Source organism: Amblyomma americanum, chromosome 5, assembly GCF_052857255.1.
Source record: "Amblyomma americanum isolate KBUSLIRL-KWMA chromosome 5, ASM5285725v1, whole genome shotgun sequence".
NCBI lineage: Eukaryota > Metazoa > Arthropoda > Arachnida > Ixodida > Ixodidae > Amblyomma > Amblyomma americanum.
Genome location: NC_135501.1, coordinates 186,293,381 through 186,317,645, shown reverse-complemented (window position 1 = coordinate 186,317,645; position 24,265 = coordinate 186,293,381). Strand labels below are relative to the sequence as shown.

Sequence of the window (24,265 nt, the reverse complement as noted above, 5' to 3'; positions counted from 1 at the left end):
GTTTCTCAAGGCGCCTGTCAACGTCGATGAGTGAAATCTTTCCTCGGCTACAAACGCAAACAATTCTTGAAAGGCAGTGGAAATATGCAAGCTATGCGATCCACTGCCTAGACCACCATGTGCATAATGGCCGCATAGACGCAACGTATGTTGCCGATAGCACCCGGCAGACGGTCAATCGCGGTCCCCACGGACCTGTAATTTGCGTCGGCAAAACACCAAGATGCTAGATTCTACAGGCCGCCTCTTGTGATCAAAGTAGGAAAAGCCGGTCCCGTCTCTAGTGCGATGGCGGACTTCGTTATGTTACTCGCGCTGGCTGGCGCGATGTTTGTCGGCAGCTACATGAGTGGCCTGGTTCCATTATCCGTTCCCTTAACTGAGGTAAGTTTTAATTAATCGAATTGAATCGTGTGAAGCGGCACTGTTGCTGTGTTTTATTTTGTTCGTCCTAAATGATTAGCAGTGGCCAAATGTGTCGAACGAGCTGTAACCTCGCGATTGACGCGGCAGTAGCGGTTTATCTCCCGCTGAGCGCACATCTGTTTTGGTCGGTTCTGTTTCTCTTTCTTTAATTCAGGCTCGGCTCCACCTGGTCTCCGTGTTTGGAGCGGGTCTACTAGTAGGCACGGCACTTAGTGTCATCATCCCCGAAGGCATCAGCACGTTGTACCTTACCCAGATCAGTAAGTACGACCTTGACTGTGTGGGGACTTGTCGCGACAGCTCTCGTCAGCAGCTTGCTTTCGGATGTAAATCGTATTCTGTCGTCTGCTGTAGCTTGCGCGCTTGGGGATAAAAAAGAAAAAGCAGCATAGGTGTGTGAATACTATAGTAGATGCGAGAATACGCTTGTTCGTACTTCAAAATTTTCTTGCGTAGATTTTGATAGCGCAAAACAAGCACACAGCAGCGCTATCCATATCTGTCGCCGTTTACGGCGCGAGACAGATCTTTATGCTTTCTTGCTAATAACATTGCGGATTTTTACCCCACTCAATGGACATTCTTGACCTGCTTCGGGAGGTGCCAGACTAGAAGTGTCTTCAAACTTTCAAGTTTCATCATTATAATGAAGAGGTGAAACAGCGTCCAAGCCTTGGTTTTGACACACGCGCACCTACCTAGAAACAAGTCGCCTTTCTTAGTGCCAATTACTATATCCAGCTCACTCACTCATTCGTGTTACCTAATTTGTGTATTCCTTTTTATTTTGTTTCTCCATTCATTCAGTAATGATGACCCAACATGTCATACTGGTCATGTGCTGGTCTGTAATATTTTTATTACCTGAAGTGTGCTATGGCCTAGTACTCGTAGTAGCGTGACTGAATGAAATCAAGAAAAAAATATCCGCTCAATTAAGTTTTGACTCCCAAGAAGCTCAGCCCTTTGTGACTGTAGGTTTGCGAAAGTTAGCAGCTGGAGATGACCTGTGCAAAATCTTTTCCTGTGCAGAAGAGCTGGTGCACGACGTGCAGCAGGGACCACAAGGTGGTCAGAAGCCTGGTGACGCTACCCTTACTGCCGCTGGTGGAGTAAGTCATGGCCACTCACACGATGATCTCCACGGGAAGCTGGAGGCAATCGACCCACGGAACCTTGTTGGCATCACGCTGGTATTGGGCTTCCTGTTTATGCTGCTGGTGGACCAGCTCATTTCCCAGCACAGGCATCACAAAGCTCTAGCAATGGCTGTTAGTGGTGAGTGGCCTTAGCTGTGCTGAGAAATGGATGATGCAAACTTGATACCTCATAGCATCCTTACCATCATTTCATTTGTGAGGCAGAAGTGTGTACAGAGTGTGGCTTTATTAATCGAAACCGGCATAACTGCTTCTCCCATAGTACATAGGAACTCTGCGTATTTAAATTGGTCCACCTAGGACCAAATACTTACTTGCATGCAGGAAGAGTTATGACGCTGCTTTAGTGCTAGCTTGGCTACAAGATGTGAATTAAAATTGGCTACATCACCGCCTGCCCATTGTGCTAGTAACTTTGTTAAGCTGTCTCTTTTGTCAGTCCATGGTAGGACTCCGTTCATTAAAGCTTCTTAGGAACGTAGATTTTTTTGATGTTGTGTAATGTCCTGTAGCCAAAAATTGCAGCTTCCTTTTTTGTTTTACAACTGCGTTACTCCATGTTCATATGCTTGTGAGCTCCATGCTAACAGTTTCTTTTGTCTTTGCACAGATCCTGAAAGCACGAGCTCAATGCACATGCAAGGACGCAGCTTCACAGCAACCCTGGGTTTAGTGGTCCATGCTGCAGGTTGGTACAGATTTACTGCATTGCTTGATGATGATGATGATGAAGTGACTCTGGAGCAACATGCCGAGTGGACACATGGAGCCTGCGTTCACAATAATGCATAGTTCTCTCTCTTTTTTAAATATATTGCAGCCGATGGTGTGGCACTAGGAGCTGCAGCAACGACGTCAAACCTTGACACTGAGGCAGTCGTCTTCCTGGCGATAATGCTGCATAAGGCGAGTCTCTGTTTTTGTACTGCAAGTGCCTGGCATTGTGAAGAATGGGTGTTCATCAAAGCATGCCAAGTTGTTTGTGAGCCAGCATGTACAAAGAATGAGATGTACTCTCAGCAAGGGATGTTGAGGGATTATTACTCGTGTAACTGTATGGCCCACACTTTGGAATTCGCTTCGAATGTGTCTGTGCGGAACCGCAGCGCCTCTAGTAGTCATGCCATGAGACTCCAAGTGAGGAGGGACAAGAAGGATGGCAGTAGGGATGATGATGATAGTATATGCCAATGCAGCAACCCCTAGTGGTCGTTCCATGAACTGCAAAGCAAGGGCTTCACGTGACAATTACTGCATCTTTCCTCTCTTCTTTATCCCCTCCTGTCGAGCTGCTATGAACACATTCAAGTTTGAGTGTCCAAGTGCATAGTTTGCACTTTGTGCAAAGTTTACCACGCCTTTCATTCTCTCATAATCTCCTTATTATAATGCTAAGCACGCTTCAGCACGAGCACCCAAGTGCGCAGTCAAGATCTAGGGATCGAATTGGCACAGTTACTGGCCACTACTATGGTGAGGCTGCATAAGGCTCAAACATGCATTGGAAGAGCAGGCCTTTAAAGGAAAACACTGGAGCATTTTTGAACATTTTGAGTTCACTGTCGCATTACAGTACGAGCTCATTAATTCTAACTTCGAGGGACCATTAAAAAATGTTCGAATTATCGAATGACAGAAAAAAACTGACAAGAACCGCTTGCATCAAAATAAATTTATTTGGTGAAAGGCTGCGCCACGATCGCCTGCTTTCGAGATGAGAACGGCACGACAGTGAGTGTTCTTCACATTTCAGTCAAAGCTTTATTGTGTGCACGCTGTCAGGAGCATCGAAGCAGAACAGCTCCAAAATGAAAAGGGCCTTCGCGTCATCCTTCGCTGTGCGGCGCGGTAGAGCCCCCTTCACAAGCGGTTGCATCACGTGTGAGGAAGCTTCACCGCAAATTAGAGCGAACGGCACATGATGAGCGCACAGTTTCGGCGCAATGGAAGAACCACACGGATGAAAGCCAGAAAAGCGCGCAGCGGCTCCAATCAGCATCCTAAACAGAGCACAGCCAGACTCGGTTGGCTGGCTGGTGTCTGGTCCGATAGCCGCCGTTGCCACGGGCTGGCGTGAAGCTCAGGAAAGCAAAACCGAAACTATGCAGTGTGACTGCTCTTAGAGATAGGGCCAACCACTTTTCGTCACGCCTGCCATTGCACGTACGTCAGGGGTGCATGGGCAACTCTGCATCATGCAATTCAGGTTTGATCACTTGCCACGCAAGTCGTACCTGGATGCGGCCTCCCATCGGGAAGCCGTTCAAACTACCCGGTGCAAGACTCTTAGCATACGCATTAGCAAGCGTCCGACGCCATAGACTTCCATAGGCGTTGACCGGGACCGTGCCAGCTGTTCGAATCATCCGGATTTTCGAATTTACGGAGGTCAAATTAACGAGCTTTTACTGTATATTTCTTGGACCTTCCTGTCATAGATTTAATAGTTTTTAAAACTAATGAGGAAAACAATTATAAAAAAAGTGAAAACCAGGAAACTGAAACTAGGTTTCATCTAAAGTATAATGTCACAGATACTGTCACAAAACCCCTTATAGGCGCATTGATTGGCTAAACTGGCTACTTTAAGTGATAATTTCAATCGTTATTTTTGCGAAGTGACTAAAAACTAGCTCGAAATTTTGTCCTTCAACAAACGCAGAGCGAATACTGATGGGCGTGCAACTCGTAATGTCGCACAAGCAAGGTTTGCCCGTAGAGATCGCCCCAGTTAAGGCCATGAAACAGCAGAATTTTAAATTAATTAGTGCCGAAACAAAATGCCGCTCGGCTAAGAAATTTGGCTCAAAAGATCAGAAGACTGCAGAGAACATACCGTGAAGGTTTCAGTGAAATGCTTGGGGATAAGAAAAAAACACCGCAGTTACCCTTTAAAGGAGGAGTTCCAAGAGCTATTGTCGTAGAGCATCAATTGTGTCACATGAGGGGTCCCCAATTTTTCAAGACCCCGCCTAGGAGGTGCTTTTATTTTATTTTTGCAGGCACCAGCAGCGTTTGCCCTAGTGTCTTTCCTGATGCACGAGGCTGTGGAACGCCCCACAGTTCGCAAGCACTTGCTTGTCTTCTCACTGGCGGCGCCTTTACTAGCCATCGTTACCTTCCTGGCAATAAACCGGGTGAGCTTCCGTTGTTTCTTGTGTGCAGTACCCATAAGTAGTCAGATGTATTGACCATCTTCTAAAATGTACTCTACTACACCCAGGTAAAACCAGTATGTCACACACTTCCTGCTTACATGGGACACCAGTAATTACCACATATTTGATCGCCAGTTGTGCTATGTGTGTTGCATCTAAATTGACACATGCTGTGGAATTGTCTTCAGAACAATAGGCTTCCTGATTACAAAAAAAAAAAGCTTTTGATTAGAAAGAATTGCAGTCAACTGCCTGCAGAAAAATGCATGTTCACTGACAGTGCAGCAAGGTATCATCCAGCAACACGACTGGAGACTTGCTCGAGCAAAGCATTGCACAAGGGCACTGAAGCACAAGAAGAGGTCTCACAGAACGAGAACAATACATTACCGTGTTTCCAGCTTTATGCATTTTAACAGCTGACCATGCACAAGCCACAAAGTTTGATGACATGCTTGCACTTTCCGCTCCAGGGTGCACCCCAGTCTATCGCATCGCACAACGCGACGGGTGTCGCACTGCTGTTCAGCGCCGGCACGTTCCTCTACGTCGCCACGGTGCACGTGCTTCCCGAGCTGGTGGTGCGCCACAGCACGCACCAGACGGACAATCGAGGCCGCATGACCACGCCCCCGAGCGAGGGCTTCACCCGCATCGACGTGGTCGCCATTGTCATCGGCACGCTGACGCCCATGGTCCTTACTGTCGGAAACCATGGTCACTAGTCACCGGACTAGTCATCTTTCTGCCTCCTCCTATGTTTTGTGCTCAGAAGTGACGTTATATCGCTGCTGCTTGCCCAGCAAGACTGGCAAAACAAAACTGTATTGGGTGAGCAGTCGATGTCCACGGGTTCATCCGCTATTGCCGGCCGTTTGCGTTCCGGCTGCATTTGTTTTTGTAGATGCCGGGGGAAGTCCGTTCCCCACTACCTTTTCAAGCTGCGCGCACTTTTGGCAGTGTGAAACGCCGGTGTATAATATTGCAGTGGTGGTCATGCCAGCATCGCCGTATACCTCTGCCTGCCCGTTTGCCGTGGCGTGATGGCTGCAGTGATTCCATTGCCTGGCCTTTATGACCAGGCCCTTCTTTCGGTTGCGTGGTGCCAGCAGGACTTGTTCTTTCTTAATATTTTTTTTCTCCTTCTGCCACCTTTCCCAGTAGTGCCGGAGTGAAGTGTAACTACATTCCGTTTAGGCAACGTACAGATGCAGGGTTGCACATTGCACTTCTGTGTGAATTTCTGATCAGAACCTTGTAATGTGCCTCCATCCCCTGATTTCATTTTTATAACGACCCATATTAGAACGCTCATTTTGAAAATGATATAAACCACTGAGAAAGAAGACGTGTATATATTTGTTGAGAATATCTGAGTATCTAAAAAGAACGGTTGCCCTTGTCTAACAGAGTGTCCATTGTTCAGCATTGCCTCATGTCCTTCAGTGACAGTACAATGTATGAGGTGTGGCATGTCCGTTTTGGCAGCTGCATGTGTTTTTATACTGCCTGAATCATTTACGTCCTTCCTTCCTGAAATGTTGGTTATTGAAAGTTGTCCTGTGTCTGAGCATAGGTATTTACACAAACTAATGAAGTGGTGTACATAATTTGAAAGCCGCCTCCCATGTTTACAACCAGAAATAAATGTACAAATCCTCAAGTATCCCATTTTCTTGTCGCCACCGCCATGCAAGTGAGCAAGGTTCTCTCAAATGTGCTCAATGCCTTACACAAACACCAAGCTTCAAAGTTAAGTGAAAGAAGGGTAAATATCTGGTATTCAAGGTGGCTCATAATGAAAATTTGTGATTCTCACAACTTTTTGTCACTGTTGTCTGCAGTCACCTCTTCGTATCCCTGCTGTATACATTTTGCATGACCTGTCCTCAAGTGGTGCTCCGAACCAAATATGAAACTGCCGATTATTCACTTTGTTATACCTTCATGCAGAAACTAGCTTATCCTTCCTAACAGCTCTGTTACTGAGCAGCTCAAAGAAGGAAGCACTCCTCTTGCACTAATATGATCTCTTGTCGCTAGGAGAACTTTTTCTTGTGCTTGACTTTTCATTTATGTAGGGAGAAACCCCACTGTATATAAAAAAAATGAGCTGTAAACAAAAAGGTGGTCACCCCACTGGAAAACTTTGCGGCTGTAAACTTACAACGCTATAAAAAAAATTTTGTAGCAAAACACCTGCAATTGTGCCTTTTAAGTGTTCGTGAATACTCATTCCCTGAAGGCAATTCAGTCATACACAATTACTGCCCAAGCTGTAGCTAATCATGACCAAACAGTAGAAGAAAGGTGCCGATCAGCACATTCTCTATGCAATACTTCTTTTTATTGTTGATATTACTCTGTATGCACATGAGTCCACAGGAGATAAGAAGTCTATCTCTGGTGCTCATCTTCTGTACACAGAGAGATGGATGTGAAGTCATTAAGAAGAGAGACGTGTCCAACCCAAGTAAAGAAACACTGATGCTGTCGACTGGGTTTTTGATGCCATGTTACATGATGCTAAGGTGACACTGTTTTGTACACATGGTATTGAGCACGCCTTTCTCCGAATGATGATACACACAAACACTGGAGGAACAAAAAAAAAAAAAAAATCCACCATGCTCACTGATGACCCTTAAAAAGGAGCTTCACAAACACAATTTGAAATGCAACGCAACTTCACGCATCTATACATTTTGGCAAACGACCGTTTCCAAAGGTGGTACAGTTATTGTTCAATCTAAGCTGAGCCACAACTTCAGCAAACACAGTAGATTGGATGAACAGTTTCACATCTAGCAGGTACCTCTGTCTGTCCATGGACGTGACGAGTGCCAAGGGTTAATAAAACTAGAAAACAGGAATACGATAATTCACGGCTAGCAAGGGCAATGCTTCATATTAATGTGAGCTGGTCTCGATCAGGTAGAGAGCAGTCCTGGCAGCAATTTGCAGCCACGGGTTTTGATGACTAGGCCAGCAGTTTGGACCCTTGCTGAGCAAAGAAGTTCGGGACGTGCAATCCGGTGTGATGTCAGTTATGGCTCTAAAACAGTGTGTTGGAACTGCTACCTTGCCGGAGATGAACTGCCCCGCAAAAGTAGTAAAATGAGGACTTGTACAATGTACACGCGATTCGGGCAAAGCAAGCTTCCTCCTAGCTGCAGGCGCTTCTGCCACACTGAATAGCACCCAGCCTGCAAGTGTTACATGAGTAGGAAGAACACTCAAGAGGACGAAAACAACCAGACAGCTGCTGTCACGTGCAGCGGCCACTGATGATAAATGCTGATGATCCTGCATGATACACCTCACCTCATGGTGATTCTTATGTTGCTGTCGAGTGGCTTTATAATATGTTAACGAAGGATAATGGTAGTGAAATTATGCTAGCTGACAACAAGCTATGGTGGATGAAACAGCCCTCGCCTGAGCCTTCGCCCGAGTCCCCGCCCGACCAAACCACTGATCACTTTCATGCGCAGCATTGCCACAGAGTGGACTCTTCTGAGCTGGCCACTGCAGAGCCTTATTGTCTTGTAATCATGGCAATTTCTGAACTCGGTACCATTTAACAGGCCAAAGAATAGACAAAGGTTCAGAAGTGTACACTGCAGTCAAACCACGTAATAGGCAATTCAGAAGTCTGGGCGGAGAGTCTGCTATGACCAAACGGCTGATACTTTCGAACATTCCGGTCAGTACTGAGACGGGCTGAAAGTGGCGAGTTGCTCCCTGTCACCCGTATCCACTTTTCACATACACACGCAAAAAAAAAAAAGACTTCCACAACTATTCAGCTGACGAACATAGCCACATAAACTGTGCACTCACCAGTTCCAGGCAAAATTCCTGCCACAGCTCTGAAGTCTCAGTTCGTCTCTAGCGACAACAAAAAGGAGTGGAAACAACAGCTCGCACTGAGACCAAAAAGTCAACACCACCTGGAGTGCTGCCACGAATTCTCCTGAAGAATGTCGATTTCCACAGTCGAACATAGTGATCCCCAACAAACTTCTTGTGTATGTGTACGCTGTGGTTCCACGTGGCCCTGCCTTTCTATTTTCCCCTTTTTTTTTCTTCTCCAAAGATCGGCAGAGGCGGTAGCAGCGTTGTGATTTCCGTGCAGCCCACAGCAAACGCGTCAACAGCAGTGCACACTTGCCTTGAAGAAACAGAAAACAAGCCGCAGATGGATGATGCCATGATGTCCTTTGCCTGTACAGCTGCCCTTTCCTGGAAAGTGCCGCATGTCTGGGTTGATTCATTCGTCATAAATGGGTTCAAACTTTTCGTCTCCCAGCGCGTTGATGCTGGGCGCATCAGCGGCCGCCAGTGTTTCTTCCTTTGAGGTCCCTCCCTCTTGCGTCTTGGCAGCATCTTGCGGTGTGGCGTTGGCTGTTGCCTCTCCTTCGACAGGTTCAGTTCTGTCCCGTGCTGATTCCTGGTCACTGGGGCCCTTCCCCTCTGTAGGGGTAGCAATACATTACACGTTTAGTGCCGACACCAGCACATAAGGAATAAGTAGATCAGTGAACAAATGTAATGTTTCTACACTTCGTTGCTTGAAAAAGCCACTGCAGGAAGTACTGAGGCTTTACTTCGACAAAGTAAACCTAGCAATAAATCCCCCTCCCCGCAAAGAAAACGGTATGTCAGGGATTCCAATGATATAGAAACATTTGACCTGGAATTTGTCTTGACTGCAGACACACGAAGACCCAACTACTATAGTAGCCCAGTTTATTAAGATGACAAAGTATTAATGGCAAAGTTGCTGACACAAAGGCCTACACTACTAGAACCAGACAGCTCACTGTGCAATGATATGCCTGCAAATTAACAAGGCATCCCAAGTTGCAAAAAAAAAAAAAAAAAAACCACTGCTGGGTGGCCAGCAAAAAAAAAAAAAAAAGAATGCTACGAAAAAGGGGTGAAATATAATGCCATCTTTTCTAACACTCGCAATAGAAGAAAGGTCCATTATTAGCAAGACGTACATTAAGACATAAGTATGTGTCTTGCTTTATCTCGGCATATACCAAGAAAAGGCGCTGCAAAAGCTGCAAAGAAATACAGCACTGGTTGCTCGTCGTTCTTTCATGCTGTGCCCCTCGAGTGCCGTCCATACATTTGCATCTCGGGGAATTGCAAGGACCGGGCAAACCACGTGTGGTAGCACTACAAAACAGACAGCCACAAGACACGTTTCCAATAGAAAGGTCCACTGATCTAGCTACCACGGCTGAATGCCACCCGCAGGCACGGTAGTAGTACCAACCAGAAAGAAAAAAGAAAATAAAGGAGCGTGCATGTATGCATCTTACATGCAAATTTTTATTAAAGAAGTCACAATTACGAAATCTTCAAGGAGCATGTATACTATGTGCTGAAGCCAAATACCTCATTTCATTTTATGTAAAACAAGTCCTTGTGTGCATCTGTAATATGTTAGGAAAGCTTTTACAGCGAGAGCTGTTATAGCCTTGGTTTAGCCATATAGCCCTGCATTCTACTGTGGAATCGACAGCGTCAGCCATAAGACCTTAATTACTTAGTGAAGTAATTTAATTAAGTCTAATTAAATTAAACACAACAGCCGCCATCTGCCACTGATGGCCACCGGTAGGTGGAAAAGTTAAAAGAGGCTATACCAGCTGGCGCTGTAAACAACTTAAGGAGGAATGAGGGTTTTAAAAACTTGTTTTTTATTTATCGACTTAACTTGCTGAAACTTGGCACAAGTATCACAGAATGCTGATTTCAAATATGCATTTAGATTTCAAACATTTCACCTGGGAGGAAATTTATGGCAAAATAACATCCCAATTAGGCCATTTCTTACGGGCCTTTATGATAATTTCTCAGTTAAAAAAGCATTTTTAAGAATATCTAGACGTTTTCAAAGGTCCACCACACATCCTGAAGCTTTCATTTTTCCTTTAATCATGATAGATTAGCAATTAGGCCAAGTGTGGGCTAATTACTGTAACATTGTTTTTTCTTTCAAACTTTGCAATTTATTTATGATCAACAAAATGACTTTATACTATAGGCATTTTGTAAGCTTTAGATGTGTTGTGGGCATTTGCAAATGTCTGCTTCTTCTTAAAAACGTTTTTTTAATTGTTAAATTACTATAACAGCCTGTAAGAAATGACCTAATTAGGATATGTTATTTTGCCATATATTTCCTTTGAGGTGAGATATCTGAAATCTTGGTGCACGTTTGAAATCATCATTCTATGATATATCCGCACGCTAAGTTTCAGCAAGATATGTTAACAAATCTACAGAGCAGCTCACCTGTTGCCTCAGCCTGTTTCTCATGTGCAGCATTAGATTCGGCAGTGTCCATTGGCTCTGTGGTTGCGCTGTCATCCGCTGTCGCCTGTTCCACCACTTCGCCATTGTCCGTGGGCGCCGACTTCTCACCGGCCTCGTCTCGGCTCTCGGCTGTTGCCTCCTCCTGTGCGCCCTCGGCGCCATCCCTGGTGGCCGCAGCCTGCTCTTCCTCGGTTGCCGGCTTGGCCTTGGTTGGGGGACCCCTGTTCTCTTTATCAGGGTGGATTTCTTCTTCTTCTTCTTCCGCGGGAGGCGCGTGGTCACGGTGGTAGAGCTCGTCGATGGCGTCTAACTCCTCCTTGACCTTTGCACGCCGGCTCTCAATTATGGCTGCAAGAAAAAACCAACGAATAAATCCCGTTCGAAAGGGAGAAAAAGATGGTAAGAGTAGAGCAACAATCAAATCTTCCGACTTCAGCACACTGCAAATGGATGGAAGTAGAGTGGAAATAGTGCAGGAGGAACCAAGCTGCAAGTAGCACAGTGTGAAAAGAGGGGCTAACCATGAACTGCATGGCTAACAATCATTAAAGCTGCGAACTGGGCGAGTTGGTATTGATTCATATTTGGACAGCGCAATAAAACTACGGGACACAACGAAGAAAGGACCTTTCTTCGTTGTGTCCCGTAGTTTTATTGCGCTGTTCAAATATGAAGCTAACAATCATAAACAACAAACTTCATTGCACAGTAAACAGGCAGTTAGTCGCACCAGTGGAGGCCCCTAACCTGCAAGCAGTTGAGGTTTTTCTTACTAAAGATGCCAACTTGAAACCCCAAAGATGAGCATTATGACACAGTATGGTGAAAGGTTTCCAAATGAGCTCCTTGAAAAAAAAAATAAAAAAGGAAGAACTGGTATGTTTGCCTACACACTAAGAACGAATGCAACTGCACTAGTCCGACTGAAGCGAATGACACCTTTGCTGCAAGTGCGTGCAACCCAACAAGCATGCTGCGCTGCTCCCACTGATGCTACTGGTAAAATGCAATTGGGAGCATTTTTTGGAGAATTAACATTTCCAATTTGGAGCATTTTGCGCAGAAGAACATTGACTTAGAAGCAGTCTTAGGCTGACAAACGATGCTGGAAAAGTTTGAAAGTTATGCAAAGGTGCGCTATAACCATTAGGTTTCTCATTATCAGCACAGAGTCGCACCTGACAGCTCTTAAAATTCTAAATTTTATTTTCTACATTTATAGAGAAGACACTTTTGCAGAATGTGTCACACAATGTTTACTTGAGGAGTATATACTTTACATATACTCATGAGTACAGCAGCTCAAATATGCTGATGTCCAGCTCTCCACTTTTCTTTGCAAAGCTTTTATGAAAAGGTTTTGTTGAATCTCCACCACATTAGAACCTCTCTCTATTTTTTTTTTCATTTTTGCTAACCAGTTCTGGCACATTTTCTTGCATGCTTCTGCGTGTCCCTCAGAAACAATTAAGCAGACTCGGTTGCCTCCACATCCTTGTGAGCCAGGCCATCATTCCCTGTGCTGTCTGAAGCACCGTCTCTGAAAATTCTGCCTGGAGCGCACACAAAGCCTGCATTAGCATGTACAGCACTTCATTTTTTTTGAACGAATGGCAGAGCACCAGGCTCACCACATTGCACAACTGAAACAAAATGTGAAGTTTAAGTGCAGCAACTCCATGTAGTTGTGCCCATTTGCAATGCACACTGCCCTAGTACAAACGAGGTAGACAAAGAAGTTAAAATTCACATTACGGCTACAGAACTGAGTCTCAAATAGAATGAATGCCCCCTGACATGGCGCTTAATTACAACCAAAATGCAGGCACCAGGAGCCCACGTGCGGGAATGTGCCGCACGGCTGTGGTTGTCATCGCAAACATACATGAGCATAAAAAATTTTCTGAGCACAACGTGGAAATGATGGGCACACATGTGACAAAAAGTGGGAAAAAAACCCTCCATGCGAGCCCAGCATTGCCCTGTCTCGTGGACAGTTCAAGCTCCCGGCAAGGCTGCCCGAGTTAGGTGTGAATCTCGCATGACGGATGCGGAGTGGAGAGAGACACTAATGTGCTTTGAACACTTTTTGTCCTTCCCCATATCCCTGCTTATAAAGACAAAATAAATCAAACGAACAAAATCCAGTGGCAACAGCTCCAAAGAGGGGGCCAAATAAAAACTGCATTATCAAGGTTCATCCTCTTGAATGATTATTGGATGAATTTTTAATGTGGGCCAACAACTTTTGGACCTCTTGCCTCCCCTTGAGCGAGTGCTTGCCACACCACCTCTTGTCAATTGTGTAGTGTGGCAACGCCAACCACCTGCCATCTGAGTAAGCACCGCTTGGCGTTGGGGAGTAAAGTAAAAATTGCATGTGTTTGCTAATAAAAATATTCCGGAAGAGCTCGATACAGCCAATAATCGGTAATATTCGTGTTCACTATATCGAGGCTGCACCAGTATAAAACAGGTTTCTACTTTTCCTCCCCCACCCACAAACCTGACTTCTTGACTCAAAAGTGCTTTTATGCACTTTGCTGGTCGGGTTTAGAGAGTCAAGCCACACCTATTGTCTAAACTAGACCTGACCGAGTAGCATACACATGATCAAGTCAAACATGTCAACTAGGCCGTCACACCCACGTAAACGTTGCTATATATACAGGGCAGGATAAGAAGTGGCCCTGTCATGTTGAGTGAAATGCACTGGCAGGACGGTGGCGACATCCAGTCATCACTTGAACAAAAAGAATCACCTCACAAGAATTTCACTGACCGAGGATGCGCTTCTGGGACTCCTTGAGCCGCTTCTGCGTCTCGGGTGTGTGCCTGGCCGGCTTGAACATGATGTGTGGCTTGGTCCTAGTGTGGATGAAGTTGAGCAGCAGTCGCTGGCGAGCTTCAGCCTCTTCGTGCTGCAAGTTTGGCGACATAAGGAAGAAACATGAGCAAGCGTCGTACTCTTTGTTTCTCTCAAAAGAAGAGAAGCCTGGCATGACGCTGTGGCTTTTAAGCACAGACAGTACAGTACACGATGCCAAGAGGCAAGTGGTGATCATGATCACCCACCAGGCGAGCCACTTCAAGCTTGAGCTCAAGCCGCCGCAGGCCCTGCTGCTTCTGGCGGCGAGCCAGGAAGAGGTCCTGGCGCTCCTTGCGCAGCTCGGCTTTCTCCCGCTCGGCTGCCTCCTCCAGCTTCTGCTCAATTTCAGCACGCTTCTGGGACTGCACCTGGTCCTTGCGCCTGGTCTCCTCACTCTGGAACTTCTGCAGGGTGCCCATTATCATGCCAAACATGCGCCGGTTGCGCTCCAGGCACTTGCTGTCACCCTTCTGCGCCGCGCTCGCCTCTCGCCGCGTCCGCACGGACTCCTTGGTGGGTGCTGCCACCACCGAAGACTGCACTCCACCCTGCATCCACCAGGCAGCATTCAACACAGTTTCTCCTCATCCTTACCTGATTCGGGACAGGCCAGGAACACCCAGCCATACTGGCCGCTGCGTTACTCAGACAGGAAGGCAATAACACATCTGACCAAACTGCTGGTATTCAAATTTTCTTGAAGCGGCACTTAGAAGTAGGTTTAATATTTGCTGAAGAAGGATGGAAAGTTGGGCCAGTTGGTAACAGTTCATGGTGGGTGTAACAGTGCGAACACACGAGAGACGAGAAGAGAAAGACAGCGCTTGTCTGTGTCTTTCTCTTCTCGTCTCTCGTCTGTTCGCGCTGTTACACCCACCATGAACTGTTAATATTTGCTGGTCTGGGCGCAGTTGGAACGAGAATCCCATGTCGCCTGCCACGGTGATAAGCCAAAAAGTACTTCTCGCCACTCGAGGAAACAGCACTGCCATCTGTTGCTTTAACGGAAAAACTCCCACCTTAACCGCGGCTCTTTCACAGCTTCCACAAAGGGAGTCCAGCCCCCTTCCTCAGAATCAATGGATGGCATCCCTGTTCCAACCATTATGAAAATTTACTTCAGTTGGACAACGCTGCAGACGACATGCACTTCCAATTTACCCTGACAAGAGCAGATCAGTACCACAAGCAAACACAGTAGAAAACAAAATCGATCATCAAGTTACTTCTCCATGCAGAATCTGCGAGAAAGCAAGTCAGCACTGCGGCTGGGAGAAGCATGTATATCTGCTTCTCTGATCAGCACAACAGTCTGAATAGGAAGATTTTTGCAAATGCAAAAGCCAAGCGCAGTTTAAAATTGTTCATCCCACTCAAATGGCTGAATGCAAGTCTTCCATGGTCAGAAGTTCGGGTCATTAACCGGATGGAACAACCACCACAATAAAAAGAGAAACTATGGCAGACACTTGATCATAATTGCATCACTCGTTCTGCACATTCAGGACGATAACAAAACGGCACGAAGGACAATGCTCAGTCTCAAAACATGTTTCGGATATGAAAAATTCTGTGAAAGAAACGGTGCTTTATTTTAGGAAAATGCAACGCCTAATACAGTAGAACGCTGCTATAGTAAACTCGATATAGCAAAAACTTGGATATAGTAAAGAGAATATCGTAAAGAGATCTAATAAAAAACGGTTCCAGTATAGAGCGTATGCCCATGGCGATACACTTCCCGTTGAATGACGACCTTGCGGTATGCGCGCAGTCTACGACATCCCAGAGCCGCAGGCATGTAACAGCGTAATCGTGAGGCTAACAGTCGGAGTCAAATGGACATCGACTTTACACAATAAAATGAAATTTTCAAAGCGAAGCTCTTAGGTGCCCATTCGTGGCTTCTGCGGCAGCAGCAGTGGTGTAACTGGCAGAGCTATAGCAAAATGAAGAGCACAAAGCAATGGAATCAAACTCCTGCCCCTCTCAGTATTTCGTGGCCACGTTATATTCGTGCAAATGCAGTACTTCCACAAGACTTGGGCAAAATCGAAAATGTAACAGAAAATAAATCACTGGCGTGCAATAAGATGACAAGATCAGGTTAGAAGGTATTTCTAAATGTTTAATCAAACCAACATTACATGTTTATTAAGTAGCCAAATTATCCCACAGCACCCATCCTGGAGCATGCCACCAAAAACAACTGATATAGTAACGTTCGAGCAACTTTACTATAGCGGGTTTCTACTGTATAGAAGAAGGAAATTAAAAAATCCATAGCACGGCCAGTCACCATTGCACATTACAGTTTATGAAAAACTACCACTGCGACATCTTTAAACAATGGTTTGAAAAAAGGATCCTTACATGTGGCCAAATGTCTTCGTATAGACTTCTTTGAAAAAAGAAAAGAAAGGCTACCTAGAACAAAATAAGCATTTAGGCAAGGTGAATATTCATTCTACAAATCTTCTAATTTGCAGTATGCATGGATGCACTGACCAATAAATCGTTAACAGCCAGGTGGCTCTTAACAGCTAATAACGCTCCACATAAATACAAAAATACTGCAAAAGCACTGCAGTTTCAACAGGAGGTATGCCATTTGCATTTTTAAATGATAAATGTGGTAGTGGTTGCAGTGATACCTTTCGGGGTAGCTCCTCATCCTCGCCGCTGTCCTCTGCTGGAGCTTGAACTGGTGTTCTATGAAAGCCAAATGAAGAAGCAACAAGAGTAGCGGAAGCAGAGGTAAACATGGCTTCTTTTCTTAGCCGAGCGCAGCTTTACACCATTATCATCGCCACCACTTTGCAAAATTGACCAAACCATGTGAAAAAAAAAAAAAAGAACAGCTTGCTTCACTTACTTGTAAAGACAGCCCTAAAACTACCTCTGTTCAGGCTGCAATTTTTTTTTTTTACTGTGAAGCAAGAACCCCAGAACATTTTTTTTTGAGCGGGGGGGCACGACTTCGAGCTTATGTTGTTACTTATTTATTTAATGCTCATTTACATAATAAATTTCATTTTTTATTACTTTTTTATTTTTCAATGTTCAAAGGCTGATCTAAATTGTCACGTTGGGGTGACTACATTCTAGTAGTCAGGAAGGCAATGAAAAGGCTTCCAACAGAAACTGTTTAAAGGGCTGACTCGCGCCCACTAGGAACCGATTGGCCCAGTAGCGGCGTTAGCCACACGTGTGTTCAGCGGTCATCGAAGTGAATGCCTGCAGTTCTTGGCCGCGCTCAATTTAAAGCTGGCAAGGGTCCTTCGAGATAAAGAACCAACAGAAACTACAACAATCTGGAAAAATGTGGAAGCATTTGCACGTGGCCACGATCAACGGAAATAAGTCTCGTCGCATCTCGCATTACAAAACAAAATAATAAAGCCATGTGCCGGCAGTTTTGAGTGCAAACGAACAAACGACGCAAAGATTCAAGGCAATATAAAACGAACTGAAATGAGAAACTTTATGCACGAGGAGTGATCAGTTGCATTTAAAAAGTTTGCGCATGGTTTGTTTAAATTCTGCTAATCATGATCATGTACATGGTTCAGACAGTCTGCTTCTGTTGGGACATGACTGGTTTAGGTTACTCATATACGAAATGCTTTACAACTGGCTACGAAGCCAAGTAGCTCAGCTCCACTCCGCTTTGCATTAAAGGAGTCCTAGAACTGAAGTGTTTCAATTGTCAGAAATCTGATCCAAGTGCATGCAATTAGAGACTGGGGGGGTGCTGCCCCCTCTGGAAAAATGTTGGGGGGGACCGGCCCCCTTGCCCTTCCCCTGTTCCGGGGTCCCTGCTCTGAAGCTTTCCCTGTCCTCATGGGTTTACTAGCATATGCATGAGAGGGTACACCTATAGCAGCAAATATGAGAGTCTTAATGACATGCTGTGGTAGTGGAATGCGGGGGTTTAATGTCCCGAAGCGACAAATAAGACATCGCCCGGAGTTCTTTGACATGCACCAATGTTGGACAGCACACAGGACTCTTTGCATTTTGCCCCCATTGAAATATGCTTACCGTGGCCGGGATTCAATCCCGCGACCTGGGGATAAGCGGCCTAACTCCAAAGCCACTGATCTATCACGACAGGTTAATGACATGTTCTTGTTTCAGTTTCATATTGTACATTGGATTCAAATTGTCCTCATTTGTATTCGTGCTACTGTCTTAGTATCCCTCTTTATAAACTGAAGCTCCGCAGCTGCACAAACATCCTCAGCCAGTATCCACGTAATATGACCTGCCTCGGATCCCCAAGATCACACATCGTCATCCTGTTGTTGTTCTGAAGGGGGTTGTTATGGGTTTTTCCTTTTATTTTAACCATAAAACTAGGCTGATAGCCGGCATCTGTATTTCTGTCTCCCTGTGTTCTCATACTTAATTTTCGCACATATTTTACATTGCTGGCTACGTAAAACGAACACGTCGAACAGAAAGTGTTGCTGCATTTTTCCTTTTTATTTTTGACAGCGTGCTTGTGAATGCACCCCCCTTGCTCTTAGGTTGTGTGAAAACCAACCCACAGCAGTGCTTCCTTTTCAGTGGACCAACGAAAACCATACCAGTGCGAAACAAGTTGCGGTTAATAATTGCAACGGAACAAAAAAACAGTGCTGCTTTACAGCCTTATCAATGAGGTGATGTGAAATACCAAAAGACATACCGCGTTGGTGGGCCTCCTATATTTCTCCGCTTGGCAGCTGGTGGTCCAGTCTTAATGTTCGGCTTCCTGCAATGTAGGTGGAGCATGCACATCAATGAGCATATGAGTTTAAAGCTGGTGCCCAAAAAGCTACTCGTCTATGGCATCCGGAGCGTTTACGAGATTGTGCTTCTATTGCAGTTGCAAAATTACGCTTTTAGCACAGCTCACATCAACTGTTGCTACTGGCTTCCCACTGACGACTTTACCAATACTCTTGCGCTACTTGCAAACGGCCACTTTCGCACACATAGCCAAACAATTCCGTCACAATTACACTTGTTTTAAGACGTGATGTGTTCGCAGCGGGTTTACAGCTTACTATTGTTTTAAATCGCTCATTGTTTTAAAGTATTTCACAGGTGCCTTTAGGATGTTTTCGAAAGGCATCACAACAAACTGCAATACAACCTGCGGACAGCAATTCCCCGATCGTCAGCGGAGCCGTACGCAGTTGCTGTGGGCACTCTTAAAAAATGCTTCCATGGCAACTCGCGCGGGTGTGCAGCTTATTATTTGCAAATCGCTCGTTGTTGTAAAAGTATTTCACAGGTGCCTTTAGAATGTTTTCGAAAGGCATCACAGCAAACTGCAATACAACCTGCGGACAGCAATTCCCCGATCGTCAGCGGAGCCGTACGCAGTTGCTGTGGGCACTCTTGAAAAATGCTTCCATGGCAACTCGCGCGGGTGTGCAGCTTATTATTTGCAAATCGCTCGTTGTTGTAAATGTATTTCACAGGTGCCTTTAGAATGTTTTCGAAAGGCATCACAGCAAACTGCAATACAACCTGCGGACAGCACTTCTCCATTCGTCAGCGGAGCCGTACGCAGCTGCTGTGGGAAGTCTTGAAAAATGCTTCCATGGCAACTCGCGCGGGTGTACAGCTTATTATTGTTGTAAATCGTTTGTTGTTTTAAAATATTTAACAGGTGCCTTTAGGATGTTTTCGAAAGGCATCACAGCAAACTGCAATACAACCTGCGGACAGCAATTCCCCGATCGTCAGCGGAGCCGTACGCAGTTGCTGTGGGCACTCTTGAAAAATGCTTCCATGGCAACTCGCGCGGGTGTGCAGCTTATTATTGTTGCAAATCGCTCGTTGTTTTAAAGTATTTCACAGGTGCCTTTAGGATGTTTTCGAAAGGCATCACAGCAAACTGCAATACAACCTGCGGACAGCAATTCCCCGATCGTCAGCGGAGCCGTACGCAGTTGCTGTGGGCACTCTTGAAAAATGCTTCCATGGCAACTCGCGCGGGTGTGCAGCTTATTATTGTTGCAAATCGCTCGTTGTTGTAAAAGTATTTCACAGGTGCCTTTAGAATGTTTTCGAAAGGCATCACAGCAAACTGCAATACAACCTGCGGACAGCACTTCTCCATTCGTCAGCGGAGCCGTACGCAGCTGCTGTGGGAAGTCTTGAAAAATGCTTCCATGGCAACTCGCGCGGGTGTACAGCTTATTATTGTTGTAAATCGTTTGTTGTTTTAAAGTATTTAACAGGTGCCTTTAGGATGTTTTCGAAAGGCATCACAGCAAACTGCAATACAACCTGCGGACAGCAATTCCCCGATCGTCAGCGGAGCCGTACGCAGCTGCTGTGGGAAGTCTTGAAAAATGCTTCCATGGCAACTCGCGCGGGTGTGCAGCTTATTATTGTTGTAAATCGTTTGTTGTTTTAAAGTATTTAACAGGTGCCTTTAGGATGTTTTCGAAAGGCATCACAGCAAACTGCAATACAACCTGCGGACAGCAATTCCCCGATCGTCAGCGGAGCCGTACGCAGTTGCTGTGGGCACTCTTGAAAAATGCTTCCATGGCAACTCGCGCGGGTGTGCAGCCTATTATTGTTGCAAATCGCTCGTTGTTGTAAAGGTATTTCACAGGTGCCTTTAGAATGTTTTCGAAAGGCATCACAGCAAACTGCAACACAACCCGCGGACAGCAATTCCCCGATCGTCAGCGGAGCCGTACGCAGTTGCTGTGGGCACTCTTAAAAAATGCTTCCATGGCAACTCGCGCGGGTGTGCAGCTTATTATTGTTTTAAATCGCTCGTTGTTTTAAAGTATTTCACAGGTGCCTTTAGGATGTTTTCGAAAGGCATCACAGCAAACTGCAATACAACCTGCGGACAGCAATTCCCCGATCGTCAGCGGAGCCGTACGCAGTTGCTGTGGGCACTCTTGAAAAATGCTTCCATGGCAACTCGCGCGGGTGTGCAGCTTATTATTGTTTTAAATCGCTCGTTGTTTTAAAGTATTTCACAGGTGCCTTTAGAATGTTTTCGAAAGGCATCACAGCAAACTGCAATACAACCTGCGGACAGCACTTCTCCATTCGTCAGCGGAGCCGTACGCAGCTGCTGTGGGAAGTCTTGAAAAATGCTTCCATGGCAACTCGCGCGGGTGTACAGTTTATTATTGTTGTAAATCGTTTGTTGTTTTAAAGTATTTAACAGGTGCCTTTAGGATGTTTTCGAAAGGCATCACAGCAAACTGCAACACAACCCGCGGACAGCAATTCCCCGATCGTCAGCGGAGCCGTACGCAGTTGCTGTGGGCACTCTTAAAAAATGCTTCCATGGCAACTCGCGCGGGTGTGCAGCTTATTATTGTTTTAAATCGCTCGTTGTTTTAAAGTATTTCACAGGTGCCTTTAGGATGTTTTCGAAAGGCATCACAGCAAACTGCAATACAACCTGCGGACAGCAATTCCCCGATCGTCAGCGGAGCCGTACGCAGTTGCTGTGGGCACTCTTGAAAAATGCTTCCATGGCAACTCGCGCGGGTGTGCAGCTTATTATTGTTGCAAATCGCTCGTTGTTGTAAAAGTATTTCACAGGTGCCTTTAGAATGTTTTCGAAAGGCATCACAGCAAACTGCAATACAACCTGCGGACAGCACTTCTCCATTCGTCAGCGGAGCCGTACGCAGCTGCTGTGGGAAGTCTTGAAAAATGCTTCCATGACAACTCGCGCGGGTGTACAGCTTATTATTGTTGTAAATCGTTTGTTGTTTTAAAGTATTTAACAGGTGCCTTTAGGATGTTTTCGAAAGGCATCACAGCATACTGCAATACAACCTGCGGACAGCAATTCCCCGATCGTCAGCGGAGCCGTACGCAGCTGCTGTGGGAAGTCTTGAAAAATGCTTCCATGGCAACTCGCGCGGGTGTGCAGCTTATTATTGTTGTAAATCATTTGTTTTAAAGTATTTAACAGGTGCCTTTAGGATGTTTTCGAAAGGCATCACAGCAAACTGCAATACAACCCGCGGACAGCAATTCCCCGATCGTTAGCGGAGCCGTACGCAGTTGCTGTGGGCACTCTTAAAAAATGCTTCCATGGCAACTCGCGTGGGTGTGCAGCTTATTATTGTTGCAAATCACTCGTTGTTGTAAAAGTATTTCACAGGTGCCTTTAGAATGTTTTCGAAAGGCATCACAGCAAACTGCAATACAACCTGCGGACAGCACTTCTCCATTCGTCAGCGGAGCCGTACGCAGCTGCTGTGGGAAGTCTTGAAAAATGCTTCCATGGCAACTCGCGCGGGTGTACAGCTTATTATTGTTGTAAATCGTTTGTTGTTTTAAAGTATTTAACAGGTGCCTTTAGGATGTTTTCGAAAGGCATCACAGCAAACTGCAACACAACCCGCGGACAGCAATTCCCCGATCGTCAGCGGAGCCGTACGCAGTTGCTGTGGGCACTCTTAAAAAATGCTTCCATGGCAACTCGCGCGGGTGTGCAGCTTATTATTGTTTTATATCGCTCGTTGTTTTAAAGTATTTCACAGGTGCCTTTAGGATGTTTTCGAAAGGCATCACAGCAAACTGCAATACAACCTGCGGACAGCAATTCCCCGATCGTCAGCGGAGCCGTACGCAGTTGCTGTGGGCACTCTTGAAAAATGCTTCCATGGCAACTCGCGCGGGTGTGCAGCTTATTATTGTTGCAAATCGCTCGTTGTTGTAAATGTATTTCACAGGTGCCTTTAGAATGTTTTCGAAAGGCATCACAGCAAACTGCAATACAACCTGCGGACAGCACTTCTCCATTCGTCAGCGGAGCCGTACGCAGCTGCTGTGGGAAGTCTTGAAAAATGCTTCCATGGCAACTCGCGCGGGTGTACAGCTTATTATTGTTGTAAATCGTTTGTTGTTTTAAAATATTTAACAGGTGCCTTTAGGATGTTTTCGAAAGGCATCACAGCAAACTGCAATACAACCTGCGGACAGCAATTCCCCGATCGTCAGCGGAGCCGTACGCAGTTGCTGTGGGCACTCTTGAAAAATGCTTCCATGGCAACTCGCGCGGGTGTGCAGCTTATTATTGTTGCAAATCGCTCGTTGTTGTAAAAGTATTTCACAGGTGCCTTTAGAATGTTTTCGAAAGGCATCACAGCAAACTGCAACACAACCCGCGGACAGCAATTCCCCGATCGTCAGCGGAGCCGTACGCAGTTGCTGTGGGCACTCTTGAAAAATGCTTCCATGGCAACTCGCGCGGGTGTGCAGCTTATTATTGTTGCAAATCGCTCGTTGTTGTAAATGTATTTCACAGGTGCCTTTAGGATGTTTTCGAAAGGCATCACAGCAAACTGCAATACAACCTGCGGACAGCACTTCTCCATTCGTCAGCGGAGCCGTACGCAGCTGCTGTGGGAAGTCTTGAAAAATGCTTCCATGGCAACTCGCGCGGGTGTACAGCTTATTATTGTTGTAAATCGTTTGTTGTTTTAAAGTATTTAACAGGTGCCTTTAGGATGTTTTCGAAAGGCATCACAGCAAACTGCAATACAACCTGCGGGCAGCAATTCCCCGATCGTCAGCGGAGCCGTACGCAGCTGCTGTGGGAAGTCTTGAACGATGCTTCCATTGTAACTCGCGCAAGCGTACGAAAGTACACATCTGGACTCACCCCGAGAAGCGATCCCGGCCTCCTTGCTCGACAGGAGGTCCTTGTGCGGGTCCGCCCGGTCTTCGAGTCTGGTTTCTGCGCGAATATAGCAACGCACACATCTAAATAAACATACTCTTGACACGAACGTGAGCGCTATTGAGACCACTGCTAACTGAAGATGTTACGTGCCGGTCCAGTTCACCGGCACCGACTTTCGCGAGTGAAGCTTAGGAAGTTATTCTGAGAGGGAGACAGCTCCTTAAATAACTTGCCGTTACCTCTCAGGATCGTATTTTGGATAAGCGAAATATAAGTAAATAAAACGCGTGCGTTGTCTCGCGGCATAGAGATCGGCGGCTTTTTCTGCGCCGATCTCGCCGAGTGTTTACCGGTTCACCCGAAGGCGCGCGGCGCGACTTAATACTTACCTGAACTCTTCCGGATCTCTACCGGTGAGCTTCTTGATGGTTTCGTCGACATCTTTAAGACTTTTCTGCGCTGCTTCAAACTCCAATTTCAGCTGCGAAAACACGCTAGTAGTCGCCGCCATCTTCTGATTTGATGGTGCAGAACCGCAGCACTTGATTTGTACATCGTTCGTCATTAAGCGCAATGAGAAATCAACAAATAATTTATAACACATTTTAACGTACTGTTAGAAACTAAACTTAGCAGAAGA

At 45.8% G+C, this 24,265-nt stretch overlaps 2 protein-coding genes across 2 annotated transcripts; one reads left to right on the top strand and one right to left on the bottom strand.

The window, feature by feature from the left end:
- Positions 1 to 110: 110 nt before the first annotated feature.
- Positions 111 to 7,241, top strand: Zip102B (Zinc/iron regulated transporter-related protein 102B). The gene is made up of 7 exons (XM_077666102.1): positions 111 to 384; positions 581 to 686; positions 1,459 to 1,704; positions 2,197 to 2,274; positions 2,407 to 2,492; positions 4,589 to 4,723; positions 5,218 to 7,241. Exons 1-7 carry the CDS (start codon positions 289 to 291, stop codon positions 5,467 to 5,469), a joined length of 999 nt encoding a protein of 332 aa, XP_077522228.1. The 5' UTR covers positions 111 to 288; the 3' UTR covers positions 5,470 to 7,241.
- Pnn (desmosome associated protein-like protein pinnin) lies at positions 7,070 to 24,205 on the bottom strand. Its single transcript, XM_077666101.1, has 8 exons — positions 24,015 to 24,205; positions 23,605 to 23,679; positions 18,643 to 18,708; positions 16,604 to 16,661; positions 14,156 to 14,497; positions 13,863 to 14,001; positions 11,060 to 11,428; positions 7,070 to 9,220 (listed from the first exon to the last, which is right to left on the bottom strand). Exons 1-8 carry the CDS (start codon positions 24,188 to 24,190, stop codon positions 9,018 to 9,020), a joined length of 1,428 nt encoding a protein of 475 aa, XP_077522227.1. The 5' UTR covers positions 24,191 to 24,205; the 3' UTR covers positions 7,070 to 9,017.
- Between the last annotated feature and the right edge of the window lie 60 nt (positions 24,206 to 24,265).